Raw genomic sequence first — 19,692 nt, 5'->3', positions numbered from 1 at the left:
CCATGTCACCGAACTACAGTTGTTCCTAATTTGTTTGAAGAGCATTCTCGACAGTTCTTGCGTATGATATGCCCACACACATAGCCCGACATGAATCCTATTGAACATTTATTGGACGTAATCGAGAGGTGAGTTCATGAACCAAATCCTGCACCGGCAACAATTTTGCAATTACGGACGGCGATAGAGGCAACGTGGCTTAATATTTATGCAGGGGAGTTCCAGACACTTGAGTCCATCCCACGTCGAGTTGCTCTTCTATACCAGGCAAAAAGAGGTAAGATATGATAGTATGAGGTATCCCATGACTTTTATCACCTCAGTGTATACAGTGTGTTTGTTTTAACTAGATAGCTAAATAGCTCGGTAACGACATATCCTATTGGAGAAAAATATTCTAGGTGGAAAGTTAATATTGTGAAAAAGGACATCAGTCCATGCTACAACTGGCCACCTCCTAACCACCTCTCCTGCGGGGGTGGGGAGACCTTTGTACTTTCCAATGGGAAACACCCACTTTTATTGCGTATTTGGATTCTATGCCAAAACCTACGTCCGGTTCAGCAGACCATTGTTTCTCATTCTACAAATAACAAGTGTGCCTGTTTCTACAACTAAGAAACGACGCACTTCATTCTACATTTAATTTAAGGTATTAATATAAATCTTTGTGTCTCGAAGATTGATGAAGATGTTCAAACGCTCCTTGAGTGTTTTCAGTTGTGACTGTATAATAAAAATAATATGGCTACACACTGACGTGTCTGGCAATTAAGCCGCTTGATTGGTAACATAGTTTACTGTTCCCTGCGAGTTTGAAATTGGTGAGTCTCCAAACCATCGGACTACTTCATTTCGATGGTCAAACTTGAGCCCCGCCGTCAGAGTGACTGATTTCGGTATGTGTTTGCGTCCAACTTCCGTCACTCTGACACTGGCCCCTACGCTGCTACTGGCGGAATAAAAACCACAGCCGTTGTAATAAGGTTGGTCGTCCATGAAGTGAGAGTAAGAGACGCACTTGCTATGGATGCTCACCGAAATCAAGCACCCCAATGATGAGAGGCAAGCAGACTCAACGAAGTCAAGCACCTCTATGGGAACAGAAAACTATTACACCGACCACATCGTTCCTGGGTCACGCTAAACATAGTTTCAAACCATATTTCTCTATACAATCAAATATGCAGCACGACAGTAAATTTCGACTATAAATATCAACTGTTAGAACACACACTTACAGTTACATCGTAAATGAAAGATGATTATGGAAATGAATCTTTGTAACGTTTTCAGTATATATTCTTTTCGTATTCCTGTGGTCTGTGTACCAAAATAGATTATGCAGATCAGCAAAGCCTTAAGGCCAGCAACTCATATGTTCTTACCGAAAAGAGATATTACAAAGATCAGTTAAACAGAAATGAGACAGACAGGGAAACCTAAGTAAGCTGTTTAATATCTCAAAATTAATGGCCGTAACTGCTAATACGTTTATCCTGCTTTGAAACAAGACGGTCAGTGTCTTCATGGAAAAATGTTTGCAGTTGCCTATGGAACCATGATGGCATCCCGGCACGCACATCTTCGCCCGCAGTGTCCTTCTCCAGTACTCCCAAAGCAAGAAAATCGCATGGGGAAAGATTTGGACTGTCTGGAGGATGTGTAAGTGTTTTCCACTGAAACTTCTGCAGCCTACGTGAAACAGCCTTGACAACATTGGGCTGTACAACATATTGCCAAAGTTGTCTCGACTAATACGTTTTCAGAAAAACGATTTAAAAACATTGATAACGAGTTCTTCAGGTGCTTTCCCTTTAACTGGATGATTTTTAGAACTTATGTCGTCTGCAAACATTATTGGCTCTACTTGAATGTTAGGTGGAACCTGAACAGAGGTAATACATGATAGCCAAATTTGGACGGAGACCTTTTCGCCAGCAGATGGTCGAAAAGTTCATCTCCTTGTCCAGAAACTACGGTCACGGTAATTTTACGACCTTGGCCACGGACGCGCGTGAAACTGTATAGTTACGATGACACATTGTTAAGAGCGCGGACTCGCGGATGACATTGAAACTTGTCTGCGCGTTAGGTAAGCGGCTTTCTAGCAAGCCGCTCCAGCCGCCGCCAGTTCTCCACCAGAGAGCAGTGTGAGCGCCGGTGCGGGCGGCAGCAGTAAACATGTTGCACCGAGTGCGTAGTTCCAGCAGCGCTACTTCACCTCATCGCGATTTGTTAATTATGCCGATTCCAACGCCTACGGAAGCTAACTCCCTGTGGAACTGGAGATAATTTGTCGTTCGAAGTGTTATCTTAAAGAACAATGTACGTCTCTGCAGACTGGCATATGGTAAGGCACTAAATTAGGGCAGGCACGGTGATGGGTATTGCAGGAGCGGCAAAGTAAAGAGCACGGCTGATGTTCAAATAATCATCACTTTCTCTTCCCCTTCAAAGTTACTTGTGCTTCTTACGTGAGTAGCTGCCTTCAGCACTGGATTGCAACTGATTTGATTTCATTCGGAAGTTCGTGATGTATCCTTGCACCTTAGATATATTAGGGTTTCGTTGCGAATCCATTTGAGTCATAGGGCATTTCCTCGTTCGTTTTCACTGCAGTCTGTGCAGAATATTCAGTACGTATAGGTTTACCTTAACAGGCTGCGACATGAACGTTTTAAATGCCAACAGTGTGGATGCAAGCACTTGTGATATCGTTCTCTGGTTAGTCAATGTAAATAAAGTATTGTGTGCGCGCTTCGTGAAAACTGTTATGCGGATCTGGCAGGCTGCTCGATGCGATGCTATGGCGTAAGATGAGACTTGTGATCGGGAGTATATTTTCTAATGATTTTCCACAAATTTTGTTGTGTTACAAAACGCTTACTCCTGCCTAGTCATAGATGAGGTTGAATCATGGTTTTAGCTACACTCCTGATAGCGAGAAGAAGTTTCTATGAATTGTTTCTTAGAAGACTTCAAGGAACCGAGGAGTGGATGAAGAACAGTAACCGTGAAGCAGCGTTTTCCAACATGCACACTGATGCTTCTTTTCCACGAAGTGTCATTTTTATTGCTAAATGTCTAGCGATGGTGAATTTGTAGACTGCAGTATTTCATTTGAAATATCGATAACAGACAAGTGAGAGAGCGATTTTGGGTAACAGTACGGAATACACTTCTCTAGAAAGAGTGTCCCTATTCTTCCAATAGATCACTGTGCAGTGTCATGCACACTCACTTCGGGAGACATCTGGAACCGAATCCTAGAAAGGGCCTATAATTTGGTGATTTACTGTTAACCATCACCTCTCACCATCGAGCGACATATGCTGGTGAGGAAAATGTTTTCTGTCAACCAGGTGTTCCACTAGTACATTAGCAACCTTAACCACAGAAACAGATTGTTTGAGGTAAAATACAAGCTTAACGTGAAAAACCATAATGAGCTAAGTTCTGGGATGTCCGTTGTGTTAGGGTGCCATTACTTAGCCAATATTCGATAACCTTGAATTACCCTGAAGAAGAAAACGTGGTGCGTAAAACTAAATGATATCTTAGTTTATCATTTCTTCCTTCTCTTGCTAGGCTTCGTCAAGTATTCAGTCTGTTTTCCAAATATTCCTGATATTAACTAGGAAAAAACCTTACTTAAATGAAGCAAAGTGCAGGAGCTCTCCACTAGAAATAATGTCATATCGAATGTTACTTAGCTCTGGCGAAATTGCAGTCGGCCTCTCTACGGCAGCGGATGTTCTTTTTTTTTGGAATGAAGAATCCATGTCCACAGGGTGCGCGTACCCTAACACACATTATAACATGCATTGCATGTGTACTTTATTTCAATAAGATAACAGTCACTAATACGATTTGTTAATAATTTGGTAGATGTGATTTATTTGTGTTTGTATCGCAATAAGTAACAACTTTGCAGTAATTCAGATTTCGGAAATGTTAAATGCTGGTGACAAGAAGGGCTATGAAACGCTGAAATTTCTTCCCATCATAAGGATAGTGATGATAAGAATGACTGTATATTCCAAACAAAGAAAACTGCTATTGTGTTTATTATGGAGTATCTGTCTTCTTGGAACATAAACAGTAGTGCCCACAACGATTACTATGAATAACAACAGCTATAGATAAAATCTTTCCCGTAAATTGTAAACATCAATGTGGCCACGTGTCCACCAAACGAAATTTTAAGCGCACTGGAGATAATTACACAATTAAAAGAAAAACATTTGGTACAGCGTCGATTGTGTTCAATTGTTCTATAATAGAAATCTGCAGTAAAGATAAACGGGTTGAATACAGGCTAAATTTCAGATTAAAATCACAAGTAATCATGGCACATAAATAAGAAAGCTTAGCTACCAATTCCTATGATCTTATAAGTAGGTCGAAGAACACTCCTATCGAGGCCATAGAGGAGCACGGAATAACATGATTTGACCATAACTTAATCCTTATCCCCACGAGACAAGTGTTAAAACCTGAATTACCAGACTGATCTATATGCCAGGAGCAACTGTTGATAGATCTACGGAAACCTGAGAAGCGGCAGCGTTAATTGAACATAGGCTTTCGTCAGTGGGAAAAACGTCCGTGAAACCAGTGGACGGCAAGGTCGGCAAAAAACCGAAATCTTTGGCTGCTCTATGCATGTTTTCTTCTTCGCACGATTCCTAAATGACAAATAAGAGCTAATGCGATTCGAGTGTCCAGCTGAACCGTTTATTGTAAGTAGATCTGGAAATGTTACAGACACTTTCTAGTATCCCTGTGAACACCTAAATTTTAAATGTACAGTCTTCTAATATCCTTTCCCATTCAGCTTTATTTTTTGTAATCATATAGTCGGGCAGTCAGCGGCCCTAAATTAAACTTCAAACAAAATCTGAGGCGGTGGCACAATAGTGATCGTTTTAAATGTACGGATGTATCAGGTCACAGGACGTCTACTGTGAGTTACAGTGCCTCGCTGAAGCCGAAATACAAGATTAATCTCGCAGTTTATCTCGTCTCTGACGTTTGTGAGTTTTCCTGCAGCATGACTGTACACTGTGTTTTTAACTGATGATTAATCATTGAATTAAAGGAGTGGTCTTTGTTGATACGGTTGTCGTTGTTGTTGTGCCGGACGCCCTTTTTTGCTTTTCTAGAGCTAGTTTAAAAACTAGAAAAAAAATACTTCTTAGCTCTTTGCTAAAATCTGTGTAGGAGACATAGGACAGAGAATTTATGTGAAAGATCCAATAATACGATAAAATCATTAAATGTTGTGGCCTTTTGACTACCAATATAGAACGGAAAGGAGCAAGTCTCTCTGACTTATTTACATATGCTTTCTTTTCACGCGACTCCCAAATGATGAGTAAAATACACACGCAGTTAAATGTTTAAAAATTCTGTAATAGTCAAAGGATGAAATACTTCGAAGTAAGTAATGAAATAAAACGAGTTAATTTTTTTCTAGAAATGGTTATGGTGCAACTCCTAAAGAAAATGGAAAAGAACCAACCATTCCTACGCAAGTTACACACCATTGCCATATTGTTATAGAGAATAGTGCTGTCACTTCACACTTCGTTGGAAACTCGTAGAATCGTCCTATACAATAGGGAGCGAGCCTATATGAAACTATTCCCCCCCCTCCCCCCCCCCCCCCACCCAAGCTCAGCAAATAAAACATAATCAGCGAAAACGTGGCGTAATGCATACTGGCTGGTCACCTCAGTGGAGGAGAAACCTATGCGTCAGCAGAGTGTGTTCAAAACGGAGGCACTTTAACAGTACTTCGTACCATCTCTGTGACTGGAAGCAACAGCACCTCTGTCGGGTGTCTGACTTTGCAAATCACAACTTGTTATGTGATACTTCCACACATTCTTCCTGCCAACTCTGGATTTGAATTTAGCAAGTTGTTGCGCCGAATTCTTGCGTGGCCCAAAAGACGATACCCGTAGGTCACCATAGCGCAGCCCACGTTTCCTCCTTGCTCAGATACGTCATTGTAGACTGCCACGTATCTGCAGAAGTTATATGCAACATTAATAAATATGACTTTAAAAATTTATGGAGTACAATCTCCCTTTTAATTTTTTTTTGTAAGATAATATTCGGCCTGAGAGCAGCCATGGTGACTGACAACTCTAACCTGTGGAAAGATTGATGTATCATCCTGACCAAGCGCCATGACAGAAGCTTTGCCTCTCATCTGTAGTTTAAGAAAGACGATTCCATGGTGACCTTGCACAAGGAGTTACTGCCAGAAGTGTTGTTATGGCTCAGCAGCCTCAGAACGAAAGCTAGGAATTGAGCTGGTCCCGCAGCAACGTGTGAAGTCTTTTATCCCCTCGTATTGGTTTGCATTTGAGATCATTAAACTTAAAGGTTTTGCTGATCCACACACATGGCATCCATTATACACTCTAGAACTCACAAAAACTTTGGCGGTCTCTGTTGTCTTTCCAGGACCTGTAGAAAATGTTAATTATTTTTAGAGACTGGGTTTACAAGTCTCTCAAGAGTGACATCCACATGAGATTTGTAAACAAGGCGCTGAAACATGGTTGAATCTGTCACTCTCAGAAGTGTCCCTTATTATCACGCTGCCTAAATAAATACACACCGATGACGATGGAGGTCTACGCACACTATTTCCTGCCGAGTTCTGTTCACTTTAGCATAACTTGCGACTGACGTGTTGCTGTTGCGTTGCAGTTAAAAGTAACACAGGAGAGAATGATGCTCAGTGTGATCCCTTGTGGGACGCTGTACCCCTATTCAGACCGCTCTGCTACGAGTTCCTGAACTCGTTATCTGAACAACTATGAACCGTTGACTGCGTAGGTATGCCTGCAGCTGGGTCAGATTACCTATGGAGGAATCATATTTCTTGAACTCAAACTAGGGTCAAATAGAGAACCCAAAGAACATGGCAATTCGCCACACATTCAAATAAATTTCCTACACTGTTATTCAGAGTAAACTTACGATAGCCATTCACGCTAGTATCAGATGGAATCTGTACCTCATAGTTCCATGAATCGGAATGAATATCTGTCTTGTTTCGAATATCCTATTTAACACGGCCAAGAGGATTTCTTTTGCATTCTCTACGAGATGCCACACCTTGGTAACAGTGTACTGTGACTATGTGTCGTGTCACTAGTCAAAGTCAAAAAATGGAATGATCGTAAAACGTTGATCGCCGGCAAAGCAGATGCCACACTGAGATTCATCGGAAGAATCCTAAGGAAATGCAACTGCTTGAATACTGCTCAGCAGTGTGGGATCTGTACCAGATAGGGTTGATAGAAGAGATAGAGAAGATCCAACTGAGAGCACCGCGCTTCGTTACAGGATCATTTAATAATCGCGAAGGCGTTACGGAGATGATAGATAAACTCCAGTTTAAGACTCTGCAGGAGAGACGCTCAGTAGCTCGGTACGGGCTTTTGTTGAAGTTTCGAGAACATACCTTCACCGAGGAGTCAAGCAGTATATTTCTCCCTCCTACGTATATCTCGCGAAGAGACCGTGAGGATAAAATCAGAGAGATTAGATCCTACACAGAGGCATACCGACAATCATTCTCTCCACGAACAATACGAGACTGGAATAGAAGGAAGAACCAATAGAGGTACTCAAGGTACCCTCCGCCACACACCGTCAAGTGGCTGGTGGAATATGGATGTAGATGTAGATGTAAATATAGACAATGCTGAATTCAGCTCCTCTATAGAAACCGCCATTTGTAAACTTCCTTTGCGTCATAACGAAAGAGCAACCTGCCCGACTCGGCCACAGTTCTCTTACAATGGAGGACTATAATGAATGAATGATAGTAGCTATCAGTTCTACAAAATGTTCCTTATTTGCCATAGTTATGTCTCCTTTGTTCTTGAGGTGAGAACCATTGGACATTATCCCATTATAGCAGTTACTCGATAGCCCCCATCTCAATCGCAAATACTCTTGATGGTCTCTAATACTAATGTATAAATGCTAGTGAGGTACTGAATTCTTGAATGCCACGATCTCTTTTTGCTCTCTTTAATAATTTTGAGATACTTTTCTCTACACGGACGGCTCCGAAGTTATCTGCAACTTACTGATGATTAAACCGTCGTTGCGCAGCACGCCTGAACCTGACTGCAGAACAGCAGTCCTCGTTCTACCAGGGGTTGGTCGTCTGCTTGGCTGATCTGCTGGCTGTAACGGATGCATCAGTGGTGCTGTGGTTCACAGTCATAATGTGATTCACCCATTCCTGGGTACTGACACCATGTCAGAACACAGACAGTTGGCTGTAGAGTGTCTAGTTATTAATAATTTTATTGTGTTACGCTGACTATGATGTAGGCAGTAAAATTAGCAGTTTGTAGCAACCACACAAATACTTCTGGTGGTGAGTAGATAAGAACATGCTATTTGTGTTAGCATATGGCTGTAGACTACTGTAACTTGCTGTATCAATACTGTGATCAAGTGCAGAGGACCGAGCGATGCCGATTGACCGCCGTGTTATCCTCTGCCACATGTTATCTTGCGAACGGTATATCGAGGGGCATGGCATGGGAACACCACTCTCTCAGCCGTTGTGATTTTTATAGACCTTTGTAGTCGCTACTTCCGAGTCAGGTAGGTCCTCAGTTGGCACCAGTAGGCAGTTCCAGTCCTTGCAACGAGGAAAAATCCTTAGTGGTACAGGTAAATGAACACGAGTTCCCCGCCAAGCTGTCACACATACTGACTACTCATCTATAGAGGCTCATAAAACATGCTATACAAAGTTAGTAAAATGAGTATAATCTTTCTGGGAAAAGCTTTATTTCACTGAAGCACATGTGGTGGTACATTTTTCCTAATTTTCATACTACGGAACAGGAATAGTAAGTTTTTCACTATAGAGATCCCATATTCACTTTGAACAATTGTTTACGACTTTTCAGTCATTATAACAGTTAATTTCCATTAGTTTCCCTTAATAAATACATTTTAATGATAATCATTTGCTTTAATTATTTTACTATTCACTAAATTTCTGTATATTTCACAATATATATAAATGACGTTGTGGAAAACATCGGAAGTTCACTGACGCTTTTTGCGGATGATGCTGTAGTATATCGACGGATTGTAACAATGGAAAACTGAACGGAAATTTCGGAGGATCTGCAACGAATTGACGCATGGTGCAAGGAATGGTAATTGAATCTCAATGTAGACAAGTGTAATGTGCTGCGAATACATAGAAAGAAACATCTTTTATCATGTAGCAACAATATAGCAGGTCAGCAACTGGAAGCAATTAATTCCATAAATTATCTTGTAGTAGGCATTAGGAGTGATTTAAAATGGAATGACAATATAAATTTAATCGTCGTAAAGCAGATGCCAGACTGAGATTCATTGAAAGCATCCTAAGGAAATGCAGTCCGAAAACAAAGGAAGTAGGTTACAATACGCTTGTTCGTCCACTGCTTGAATACTGCTCACTGGTGTGGGATGCGTACCAGATAGGTTTCATAGAAGAGATAGAGAAGATCCAACGGAGAGCAGCGCGCTTCGTTACAGGATCATTTAGTAATTGCGAAAGCGTTACGGAGATGATAAACTCCAGTGGAAGACTCTGCAAGAGAGATGCTCAGTAGCCAGGTACGGGCTTTTGTTGAAGTTTCGAGAACATACCTTCACCAAGGAGTCATGCAGTATATTTCTCCCTCCTACGTATATCTCGCGAAGATACCATGAGGATAAAATCAGAGAGATTAGAGCCCACACAGAGGCATACCGACAATGATTATTTCCACGAACAATAGGAGACAGGAATAGAAGGAAGAACAGATAGAGGTACTCAAGGTACCTGCACCACACACCGCCAGGTGGCTTGTAGAGTATGGATGTAGATGTAGATGAAATTTAGAATGTGTTTGACTACAACATTAAACAACATAAAGTCCGAGTGCAAATGAATTCCAGAAAATTAGAAGTGAAACTTCACCTCTATACTCACAAAATGGTTCCTAGCACTATGGGATTTAACTGCTATGGTCATCAGTCCCCTAGAACTCAGAACTGCTTAAACCTAACTAATCTAAGGACATCAAACACATCCATGCCCGAGGCAGGATTCGAACCTGTGACCGTAGCGATCACGCGTTTCCAGACTGTAGCGCCTAGAACCGCTCGGCCACTTCGGCCTGCTCACCTCTATACTCTGCTGTGTCTATACTACAGTTGCTCAGTCATATATTGACGAACGAGCTGTAGTTTATTGTGACCATGTGTCGTGTCACTAGTCAAAGACAATGCTGAATTCAGCTCCTCTATATATAAACGTGGTTGACGTCATATCGAAAGAGCAAAAGCATTTAACGGAGTTAAAGCTGTGTTCCTCTAGCAGCTAGATAATAAGATGAATACATACACAAGATGTGTGAAATGTGTCATTCTTATGAGACATTTCAACAGAAGTATTTATCTCGTATCTTAGTTGAACGAAGACTTTCACTTTGCTCTCAGTGGTGAGTTATTACATGTTGCAGCTATTCAGTTGTATCTGTTTTAATACGTGGCTCTTAGTTATAGATAGCAACTAAAAAGGAAACGAAATTAATTTGCTTTATTGACAATTCAAGGTCGATGGCTTTTTTATGAATGAACTATTGACTTAGTGTACATTTTCATATTTTCGCGGTCCAAAGACTGTTCCGTTGACTTACTCCTCATCCAGTGTCAAGAAATAGCATGTCATGAAGCAGTATTGGTATCGTAGAAACTTGTACTGTGTTTCTCACGAAGACTGTTGTCATAATGATGTATAATAATGCTTTATAAGATGCACGAGTAAAACTTGAACTATTGCCCTCCACACACTGTGGATTTAACGCCTTATTGGGCCGCCTGTATACTCGACGTGTTGTATCATTTGAAAAGAGCCAATATCGCGACTCGTTGGGGCACACTAGACGGCTCCTGTCAGCTACTGTCCAGTCTGTGTTGTCTGGCCCTTTAAAAATTTCTTGCGTGTTCGAGCATTTACGAGTGAAAACCACCCGTTGTAGTTAGTCGTGCGATTGCTACGGTCGCAGGTTCGAATCCTGCCTCGGGCATGGATGTGTGTGATGTCCTTAGGTTAGTTAGGTTTAATTAGTTCTAAGTTCTAGGGGACTGATGACCATAGCAGTTGAGTCCCATAGTGCTCAGAGCCATTTGAACCATTTTTTTGTAGTTAGTCTGGTGCAGGGTTTCGCCTTCGTCTGTATCACATCAGTCGCTTCTTTGTTGAGATATCTAGTGACCACTGTAGACGGCTTAGTCATGTCAGAGCCCGAGACAACGAGTCACGAAACTCCCACCGTGGTTTTGCTGATTGGCTGCTCTAGCGCTGCCAGTCAGTGGTACTTACGAACACACTGCAAAACGATTGTGTGTTAGGTATATGGAGTGGAAAAGCACATTCATAATACGGGTGATGTCGTGCTTTGGAGCTCATTGTGACGCTATAAATATGGGAAGGCGTTTTCTAATGCGGGCTCAAATAATTGTTCTACGTTTTTTTTAATGTAGTGTGGTATCGATAATAGGCAGGATCGAAACCCACTCCTTCTCTTCAAAGCGAATTAAAATACTCAGTACTGACATATTTGTGTAAGAAGTCAGAACCACGGAAGATGTAAGGCAAATTCACTGTCATCACTGATGTTTATTTGTGCAGTGAAAAGAGAGCGAGGGAAATAAAGGATTATTGTTGAGTGCCAATGACAGAAAACTAGCTATACACAATTCATTAGATCAAGCAACAGTAGTAGCTGAAAGTGAATAGGAACTGGAGTCTGGGCTGAATGTAATGGGATATGTGCTAGCTGTCAAAATGGTGAAGAACTAAATGTTACAGGTGGGATAGTGAATCTAGACTATATACATACAATTTCATACCTACGACGCAGAATACGTAATCATGATAGGTACAGGCAAGTCACAGAAGCAAGGACAAAGCCAAAAGGTTTTTTTTAACAATGGGTAAGACCCAATGGGACTCAGGGCAAGTAAGGTTAGCAACCTGCTTCCCTGGTACTTTAAATATGATGCTGGTAACAATCAGGTCAAAATGCCTCGGACCTTTGGAGGTGACGGAGTCCCACCTCTAACTGACAAACCATTGACTCCTATGATACGACTTGGCAAACAAATGGTAATGAGATGGGGAGCTATTAATATCAATGGGGGCCACTCTGGGAAGAAGGTAGAGCTGGCAGAGGCTGCAAGTAAGATGGGGCTGGACGTGTTAGCTGTTAGTGACATTCGGGTAAGGGGTGAGAAAGAAGAGGAAGTGGGAGAATACAAGGTCTACCTGTCAGGCGTCAAAGCAGGAATAGCACAATAGGGTGTAGGGCTTTACATCAGGAAAGAAATGGATCCCAGCGTAGTTGCAATAAGGTATGCAAACGAACGACTGATGTGGATAGATTTGACAGTGTCTAGCAAGATAATTAGGATTGTGTCAGTATATTCGAATTGTGAAGGGACAGATCAAGATAAGATGGATAGTTTTTATGAGGCACTCAGCGATGTAGTTGTTAGAGTAAAGGACAAGGAGAGTGTTCTGCTCATGGGTGATTTTAACCCCAGGATTGGAAATCGAACAGAAGGGTATGAAAAAGTTATGGGTAAATTTGGAGAGGATATGGAGGCCAACAGGAACGGGAACCAACTCTTGGATTTCTGTGCCAGTATGGGCTTAGTAATTACAAATTCCTTCTTCAAACATAAGAACATTCACCGGTATACTTGGGAAGGCAGGGGAACCAGATCTGTCATTGACTATATAATAACAGATCAGGAATTCAGGAAGGCTGTGAGGGACACACGTATATTCAGGGGATTCTTTGATGACACTGATCATTATTTAATCTGCAGTGAAGTTGGGATTGCGAGGCCGAAAGTGCAGGTGGTCAGGTCCATATGTAGCAGGATAAGAGTGGAGAAACTTCATGATAAGGAAATCAGGCACAAGTACATAACAGCGATCTCAGAAAGGTACCAGTTAGTTGAATGTAGTCTATCACAGTCATTGGAAAAGGAATGGACAAGGTACAGGGACACAGTACTAGAAGTGGCTAAAGTATGTATTGGAACATTAGTGTGCAAAAGCAGGAAGAAGCAAACAGCTTGGTGGAATGACACAGTCAAGGCAGCCTGTAAAAGGAAAAAGAAGGCGTATCAAAAATGGCTACATACTAGAACTCAGGTAGACAGAGAAAGTTATTTCGAAGAAAGAAACAAAGCCAGACAGATAATTGCAACATCCAAGAAGAAATCTTGGGAAGACTTTGGAAAGAGGTTGGAGACTATGGGTCAAGCTGCTGGGAAACCATTCTGGAGTGTAATTAGCAGTCTTCGACAGGGAGGTAAGAAGGATATGACAAGTATTTTGGACAGGTCAGGAAAACTGCTGGTGAATCCTGTGGATGCCTTGGGCAGATGGAGCGAATATTTTGAAGAGTTGCTCAATGTCGGTGAAAATACGATCAGTAATGTTTCAGATTTCGAGGTAGAATGGGATAGGAATGATGACGGAAATAGGATCACATTTGAGTAAGTGGAGAAAATGGTTAATAGATTGCAGTGCAATAAAGCAGCTGGGGTGGCTGAAATTAAGTCAGAACTCATCAAATATAGTGGAATGTCAGGTCTTAAATGGCTACACAGGATAATTGAAGTGGCCTGGGAGTCGGGACAGGTTCCATCAGACTGGACAAAAGCAGTAATCACACCAATCTTTAAACATGGAAACAGAAGAGACTGTAACCACTACAGAGGTATCTCTTTAATCAGCGTTGTGGGTAAAATCTTCTCAGGTATTGTTGAAAGGAAAGTGCGAGTATTAGTTGAGGACCAATTGGATGAAAATCAGTGTGGGTTTAGGCCTCTTAAAGGTTGTCAGGACCAGATCTTTAGCTTACGGCAAATAATGGAGAAGTGTTATGAGTGGAAAGGGAATTGTATCTATGCTTTACAGATCTAGAAAAGGCATATTACCGGGTTCCTAGGACGAAGTTATTGTCTGTTCTCCGAGATTATGGAATAGGAGGCAAACTTTTGCAAGCAATTAAAGGTCTTTACATGGATAGTCAGGCAGCAGTTAGAGTTGACGGTAAATTGAGTTCATGGTTCAGAGCAGTTTCAGGGGTAACACAAGGCTGCAACCTGTCTCCACTATTAATCATATTATTTATGGATCATATGTTGAAAACAATAGACTGGCTGGGTGAGATTAAGATATGTGAACACAAAATAAGCAGTCTTGCATATGCGGATGACTTAGTTGTGATGGCAGATTCGATTGAAAGTTTGCAAAGTAATATTTCAGGGCTAGATCAGAAATGTATGGACTATGATATGAAGATTAGCATCTCCAAAACGAAAGTAATGTCAGTGGGAAAGAAATATAAACGGATTGAGTGCCAAATAGGAGGAACAAAGTTAGAACAGGTGGACGGTTTCAAGTAGTTAGGATGCATATTCTCGCAGGATGGTACCATAGTGAAAGAACTGGAAGCGAGGTGTAGCAAAGCTAATGCAGTGAGCGCTCAGCTACGATCTACTCTCTTCTGCAAGAAGGAAGTCAGTACCAAGACTAAGTTATCTGTGCACCGTTCAATCATTCGACCAACTTTGTTGTATGGGAGGGAAAGCTGGGTGGATTAAGGTTACCGTATCAACAAGGTTGAGGTTACGGATATGAAAGTAGCTAGGATGATTGCAGGTACTAGTAGATTGGAAAAATGGCAGGAGGGTGTCCACAATAAGGAAATCAAAGAAAAACTGAGAATGAACTCTATAGATGTAGCAGTCAGGGCGAACAGGCTTAGATGGTGGGGTCATGTTACACGCATGGGAGAAGCAAAGATACCCAGGAGACTCATGGGTTCAGCAGTAGAGGGTAGGAGGAATCGGGGCAGACCAAGGAGAAGGTATCTGGATTCGGTTAAGAATGATTTTGAAGTAATAGGTTTAACATCAGAAGAGGCACCAATTTTAGCACTGAATAGGGGATCGTGGAGGAATTTTATAAGGGGGCTATGCTCCAGACTGAACGCTGAAAGGCATAATCATTCATAAATGATGATGATGATGATGATGATCAGGAAGTATGTGGCAAGCATGCGTATATACCCACAATCACTTACTTTCGAACTTAAACATATCATGTCACAATGCTGAACAATTTTTTACTATGCGGTTACGACTCGGCTACTGCGAACTGTATGTGTCGTATTACATTACACACAGTTCTTATTATCATGCGTTACCTTTGGCATTAAGTAAGATATTAGTTTAATTATATTTCTCCTATTCGTACTAGCAAATTCGCTACACCATTTAGTGACTGGGAATTATGGAAATAACGGCAATACAGACAGCTATTTCTCAGTTGACGTCATGCTATTCCTCTTTTATTACATGCCAGACTCTTAGAGCGCTGCCACCGTTCCCTTGTCAGTTGCAACCGTGTTCAATAGAACTGAACAAAGAGTATGGACACTTCGTGTTTTCCTACAAAGTACGTTGATAAAGTCAAGGGGCATGCCTCGAACGATTTGTAGGTTTCAAACTCGCTATTGTTTAAGCTATGAAGGAAAAAGGCACACAGAAACGAAAATTATAACATCGGGAATGGATTGCAGACTCAGCATTTTAAGCGCACTTGACTGGAACACTGTCCATAGTAAGACATTGCAAGATAACTTTCTGATTTGGTAGGGATGCATTTAAAAACAAAATCACGTTGTAGAAGGGACACACACTGAAAAACACAGTCCAATTTCCTAAGCTCACAGGTGCTAACGAAAATGTGAGGCTTGAAGAATTCATTTTGGCCTTGAAATAATTGCAGGGGTACTTTTATCAAGATTTTGAAAGCACTATCAATCTTACATCTGTTTCCAAGCTCTTATCGGGACCGTTTGCCACTCCAGTTGAAAGCGCCCCTGTGCATTTGCAGATGCCATTGATTGACTTGCAAGGTAATTCTAGTTTTAATTGTATATCTTTTAACGTTAAAACTGTTCAGGACGTCTACATTGCTTGGGTTTCCACGTCTCCGTGAAGACATTACAAAAGCGCTACAATATTTCCATCGACATATTTGTGTAAAAGTCTCTTTATCGATAAAATAAATCACGTATACATGGCAAACTGAATGCGAAACTCTCTTAAATTGTCTGTCTCTGTCCGTATTCTGACAGTTTGTATCAGATAAAAATTATATTATGCCTTCAGGGGGCAAAAAATTATTAAATAATACTGAAAATTTGTTTGGTTTGTGACCCATGATGTTGAGAAATGCGAAATACAAAACCAAGTTGCATGCACTGCGGCTGTTCTGCCATTTTAATTCTACGCGTTCGCAGTTTTCCCCTCTGCCCCCTCCTGGCACTCCGACAGCTTGGCGTAACGGTGGGGGAAATATAATGAGAGGCTGAGTGCGTTGGCACTCATGCCCAGGCATGGCCCGCGTGCAGAAGTCTTCGCTGCTCCTTCCCTATGGAGTTCTGCCGCTGTTTATCATGGACTATGATAGGTCCAGTCTTTGTTCCAGCTGCACCAGGAGAATATATCTTTCATGTGTTTATGATTTCTAGCTACAGGCAACTATTTTGCCTGTGCCCTTTCGTAGTATATTTCTTGAATTTCTCACGTATGTGTGTAATGCACATCTCCACCATGTTCAGTATACATATGGACTGTGAATGCTGCTTTCGGATGCGAACTGAACTGGGGACCTTTCGCTCATAGCTGCAAGCAGTGTTTACTTCGATCACGCTTATTGAGGCCGTTGCCAGTGGGTATGACAGTAGTGGGGAGGACCTGGGGTACCAAAAGATCTCAAGCACTTCAGATGTGTCTCCTGATCGGTCGGCTACTGCGGTCGGCCCTAAGATTGACCCCTTACGCGTCGTTGAGTGGAACTTCGTTTCAGTGTGTGGCGGGCAGCGAAAGACTTTTTGAGGGATCAATCAAAAACCTCCCAGATTTGTCTCACACACTTGTTTCATGCGCTGTCTGTGGCTAGTGAAGTTCCTGAGCCAGATGTAGTTGCTTTCCTTGTTTCAGAGGAAGCATCTTGACTTGCAAGCTCTGGGAATGCACAGAGAGCGGGATTACTGGCAGTTGGGAGCTCCTATGTGCAGGAATCTGTTAGACATATGGTTGCCAAGGAGGGAAAGAAGTCCAGTGTGCATTGCTGTTGCATACCAGGGAGAGTCACCCCAAATGTAGTACAAGTCCTTCTGGATGCTACAAGCAGTACAAGATGAAGCCGACTGTAGGTGGTGGCTTATTTCTACTAATGATGTGTGTCGCCTTGTATCAGACTAGATCCTCTCCGGTTTCTGGCGGCTATATGAAGTGGTAAAGACAGCCAGTCTCTCCAGCAACAAGAGGTAGAGCTCACCGTCTGTAGTATAGTTGACAGGACAGACTGTAAACCTTTCTTTGAGAGCCGAAGAAAGGGTCGGATGGTTCTGCGACTGTGTAGGCCGCATATACCTTGACCTGCTCTATACTGTGATAGATTATAGGATTCCACTTGGTAGGTCTAGGGTCCATTACACACAGGAGGCAGCTACACGTAGTGGGTGCTGTGTGAAGTGAAACTGGTTGTTCTATAGGTTACAGGGTAGAAAAAGTGTAAAAAGATGAATTTACTCTCAAAGGCTGAAGTCCAAGTACAGGATGATGGTAGAAATATTGGTTCAGTAGCAGTAAATTTTCGTAGCAGTGAAGCAGATATGGTATTAAGTACTGAAAGGTCGCTAAAGCAGGAGATATTTCACTCGAAGTTTTGAACTAGAAGCCTAATGCTATAGACAAAGAACACATTAAATTCACTTCGTGGTGGCCCATTTGATGCTGTCGGAAGTAATAGTTAATCTGAGGTAGACAGCTGCTTAGAGTTACAAGGTACGTTAAATAAGTACTAGAACAAAGTGTTTCTAGGCCACTTTCGGTTGGAAAAAGGCGTCATTTGCTGTAGGAAATTATAGTCTCATGAAGTTCGGATAGATGGCGGCGCTATATGTAGACTTCAAAATAGCGTCTGTAACGGAGGTGCGTTGTAAACAGAGAGCTTCTGGCGGGAAACCAGAATATCGCAGATGTTCATAGACACTTACAGGGTGCCTACGGAGACCTGACAGTGAAAAAAAGCACAGTGAGTCGTTGGGCGAAGCGTCTTTAATTATTGTAACAAGGACGCGCAAACCCGTCCGCTATCCCGCTTGGAGACCTGCCGCACATACTGTGAACAATTATTAAACTGTATGAAATAAAATCGTTATAAATTCTGAGCGATTTGCGTTAGGGCGTTCAAACTGCACGGTTTGCCGCGGGGCATGATGGGAATTAGTGTGCTCTCTATGGTTTGGCTTAGCGACGAAGCCCACTTTAATTTGGATTGATTCATCAATAAGCAAAATTGCTGCATTTTGGGGACTAAGAATCCACATTTCGTAATCGAGAAGTCTCTTCACCCTCAACTGGTGACTGTGTGATGTGCAATGTCAAAAAAAAAAAAAATGGTTCAAATGGCTCTGAGCACTATGGGACTTAACATCTATGGTCATCAGTCCCCTAGAACTTAGAACTACTTAAACCTAACTAAACTAAGGACATCACACAACACCCAGTCACCACGAGGCAGACAAAATCCCTGACCCCGCCGGGAATCGAACCCGGGAACCGGTCGCGGGAAGCGAAAACACTACCGCACGACCACGAGCTGCGGACAAGCAATGTCCATAAACGGAATAATAGGTGCGATATTCCTTCATGGCGCCATGACTACCGAATGATACGTGAAGGATTTATAAGATGATTTCATCCCCATTATCCAAATTGACCCTGATTTCGACAAGATGTGGTTAATGGAAGACGGAGATCGACCCTGTCGAAGAAGGAGAGTGATGTCCTGGAGGAGCACTTTGGGGACCACATTTTGCTCTGTGGTACCCAGAGCTCACTGTCATGGGCTTCGATTGGCTGTCATATTCTCTGTATCTGAACGCAGGCGACACCTTTTTGTGGAGCTATATTAAAGACAAGGTGTACATCAATAACTCTAAAACCATTAATGAAATGAAAGCAGCCTTTCAGGAGGTTATCGACATCAGTTTTCCGACACTTCAGCGGATCATGCAGAATTTCGCAATTCGTCTGAGCCACATCATTGCCAATGACAGCAAGCATATAGAACCTGTCACAACCTAAATCCGAATATCTGTTGTGACGCTTACATGTTGAATAAAGTGTGTTCAAGGCGTAGTTTGTAACTAATTTACGTTTTTTTCATGTAGTTTAGTAATAGTCACCCTGTAACTGTTACTCTTACCGTGTTGGAGTGTGCTGACAGTCTCATTCGAGATGAGCGACGGATCACAATCTAACTCTTGACTACACAACTGGACGCCTCTGTTGGCAGTGCTGAAGCACTCATCCACCAGTTGCGGTACTCAAAGGTGTGTACTCGCTGGCATTCTCGCCGCCTAACGGGAGAGCATAGAGAGCAACAAATGATTGTCTGTGTAGAACTGCTTGCGCGTTACGAGGCTGATCGTGACGATTTTCTATCGAACATCGTCACAAACTATGAAATATGAGTTATCCCCTTCGAAC

At 42.0% G+C, this 19,692-nt stretch overlaps 1 protein-coding gene across 4 annotated transcripts in view; it reads left to right on the top strand.

The window, feature by feature from the left end:
- The first annotated feature begins 2,131 nt into the window (after positions 1-2,131).
- The window catches only part of LOC126298991 (adenosine receptor A1-like), a 176,288-nt gene continuing 158,727 nt past the window's right edge, over positions 2,132-19,692 (top strand). For 2 of the 4 annotated variants that reach the window (XM_049990618.1, XM_049990614.1), the window contains exon 1: positions 2,132-2,353. In XM_049990618.1, the coding sequence (XP_049846575.1) occupies positions 2,327-2,353 (27 nt within the window). In that variant the 5' untranslated portion in view covers positions 2,132-2,326. The remainder of the gene's footprint in view (positions 2,354-19,692) is intronic. The other 2 variants (XM_049990617.1, XM_049990616.1) reach the window with 2 other exon arrangements.

Source organism: Schistocerca gregaria, chromosome X (assembly GCF_023897955.1).
Source record: "Schistocerca gregaria isolate iqSchGreg1 chromosome X, iqSchGreg1.2, whole genome shotgun sequence".
NCBI lineage: Eukaryota > Metazoa > Arthropoda > Insecta > Orthoptera > Acrididae > Schistocerca > Schistocerca gregaria.
The sequence above is the reverse complement of the archived record's forward strand: the minus strand, read 5'-3'. Positions and strand labels throughout refer to the sequence as shown.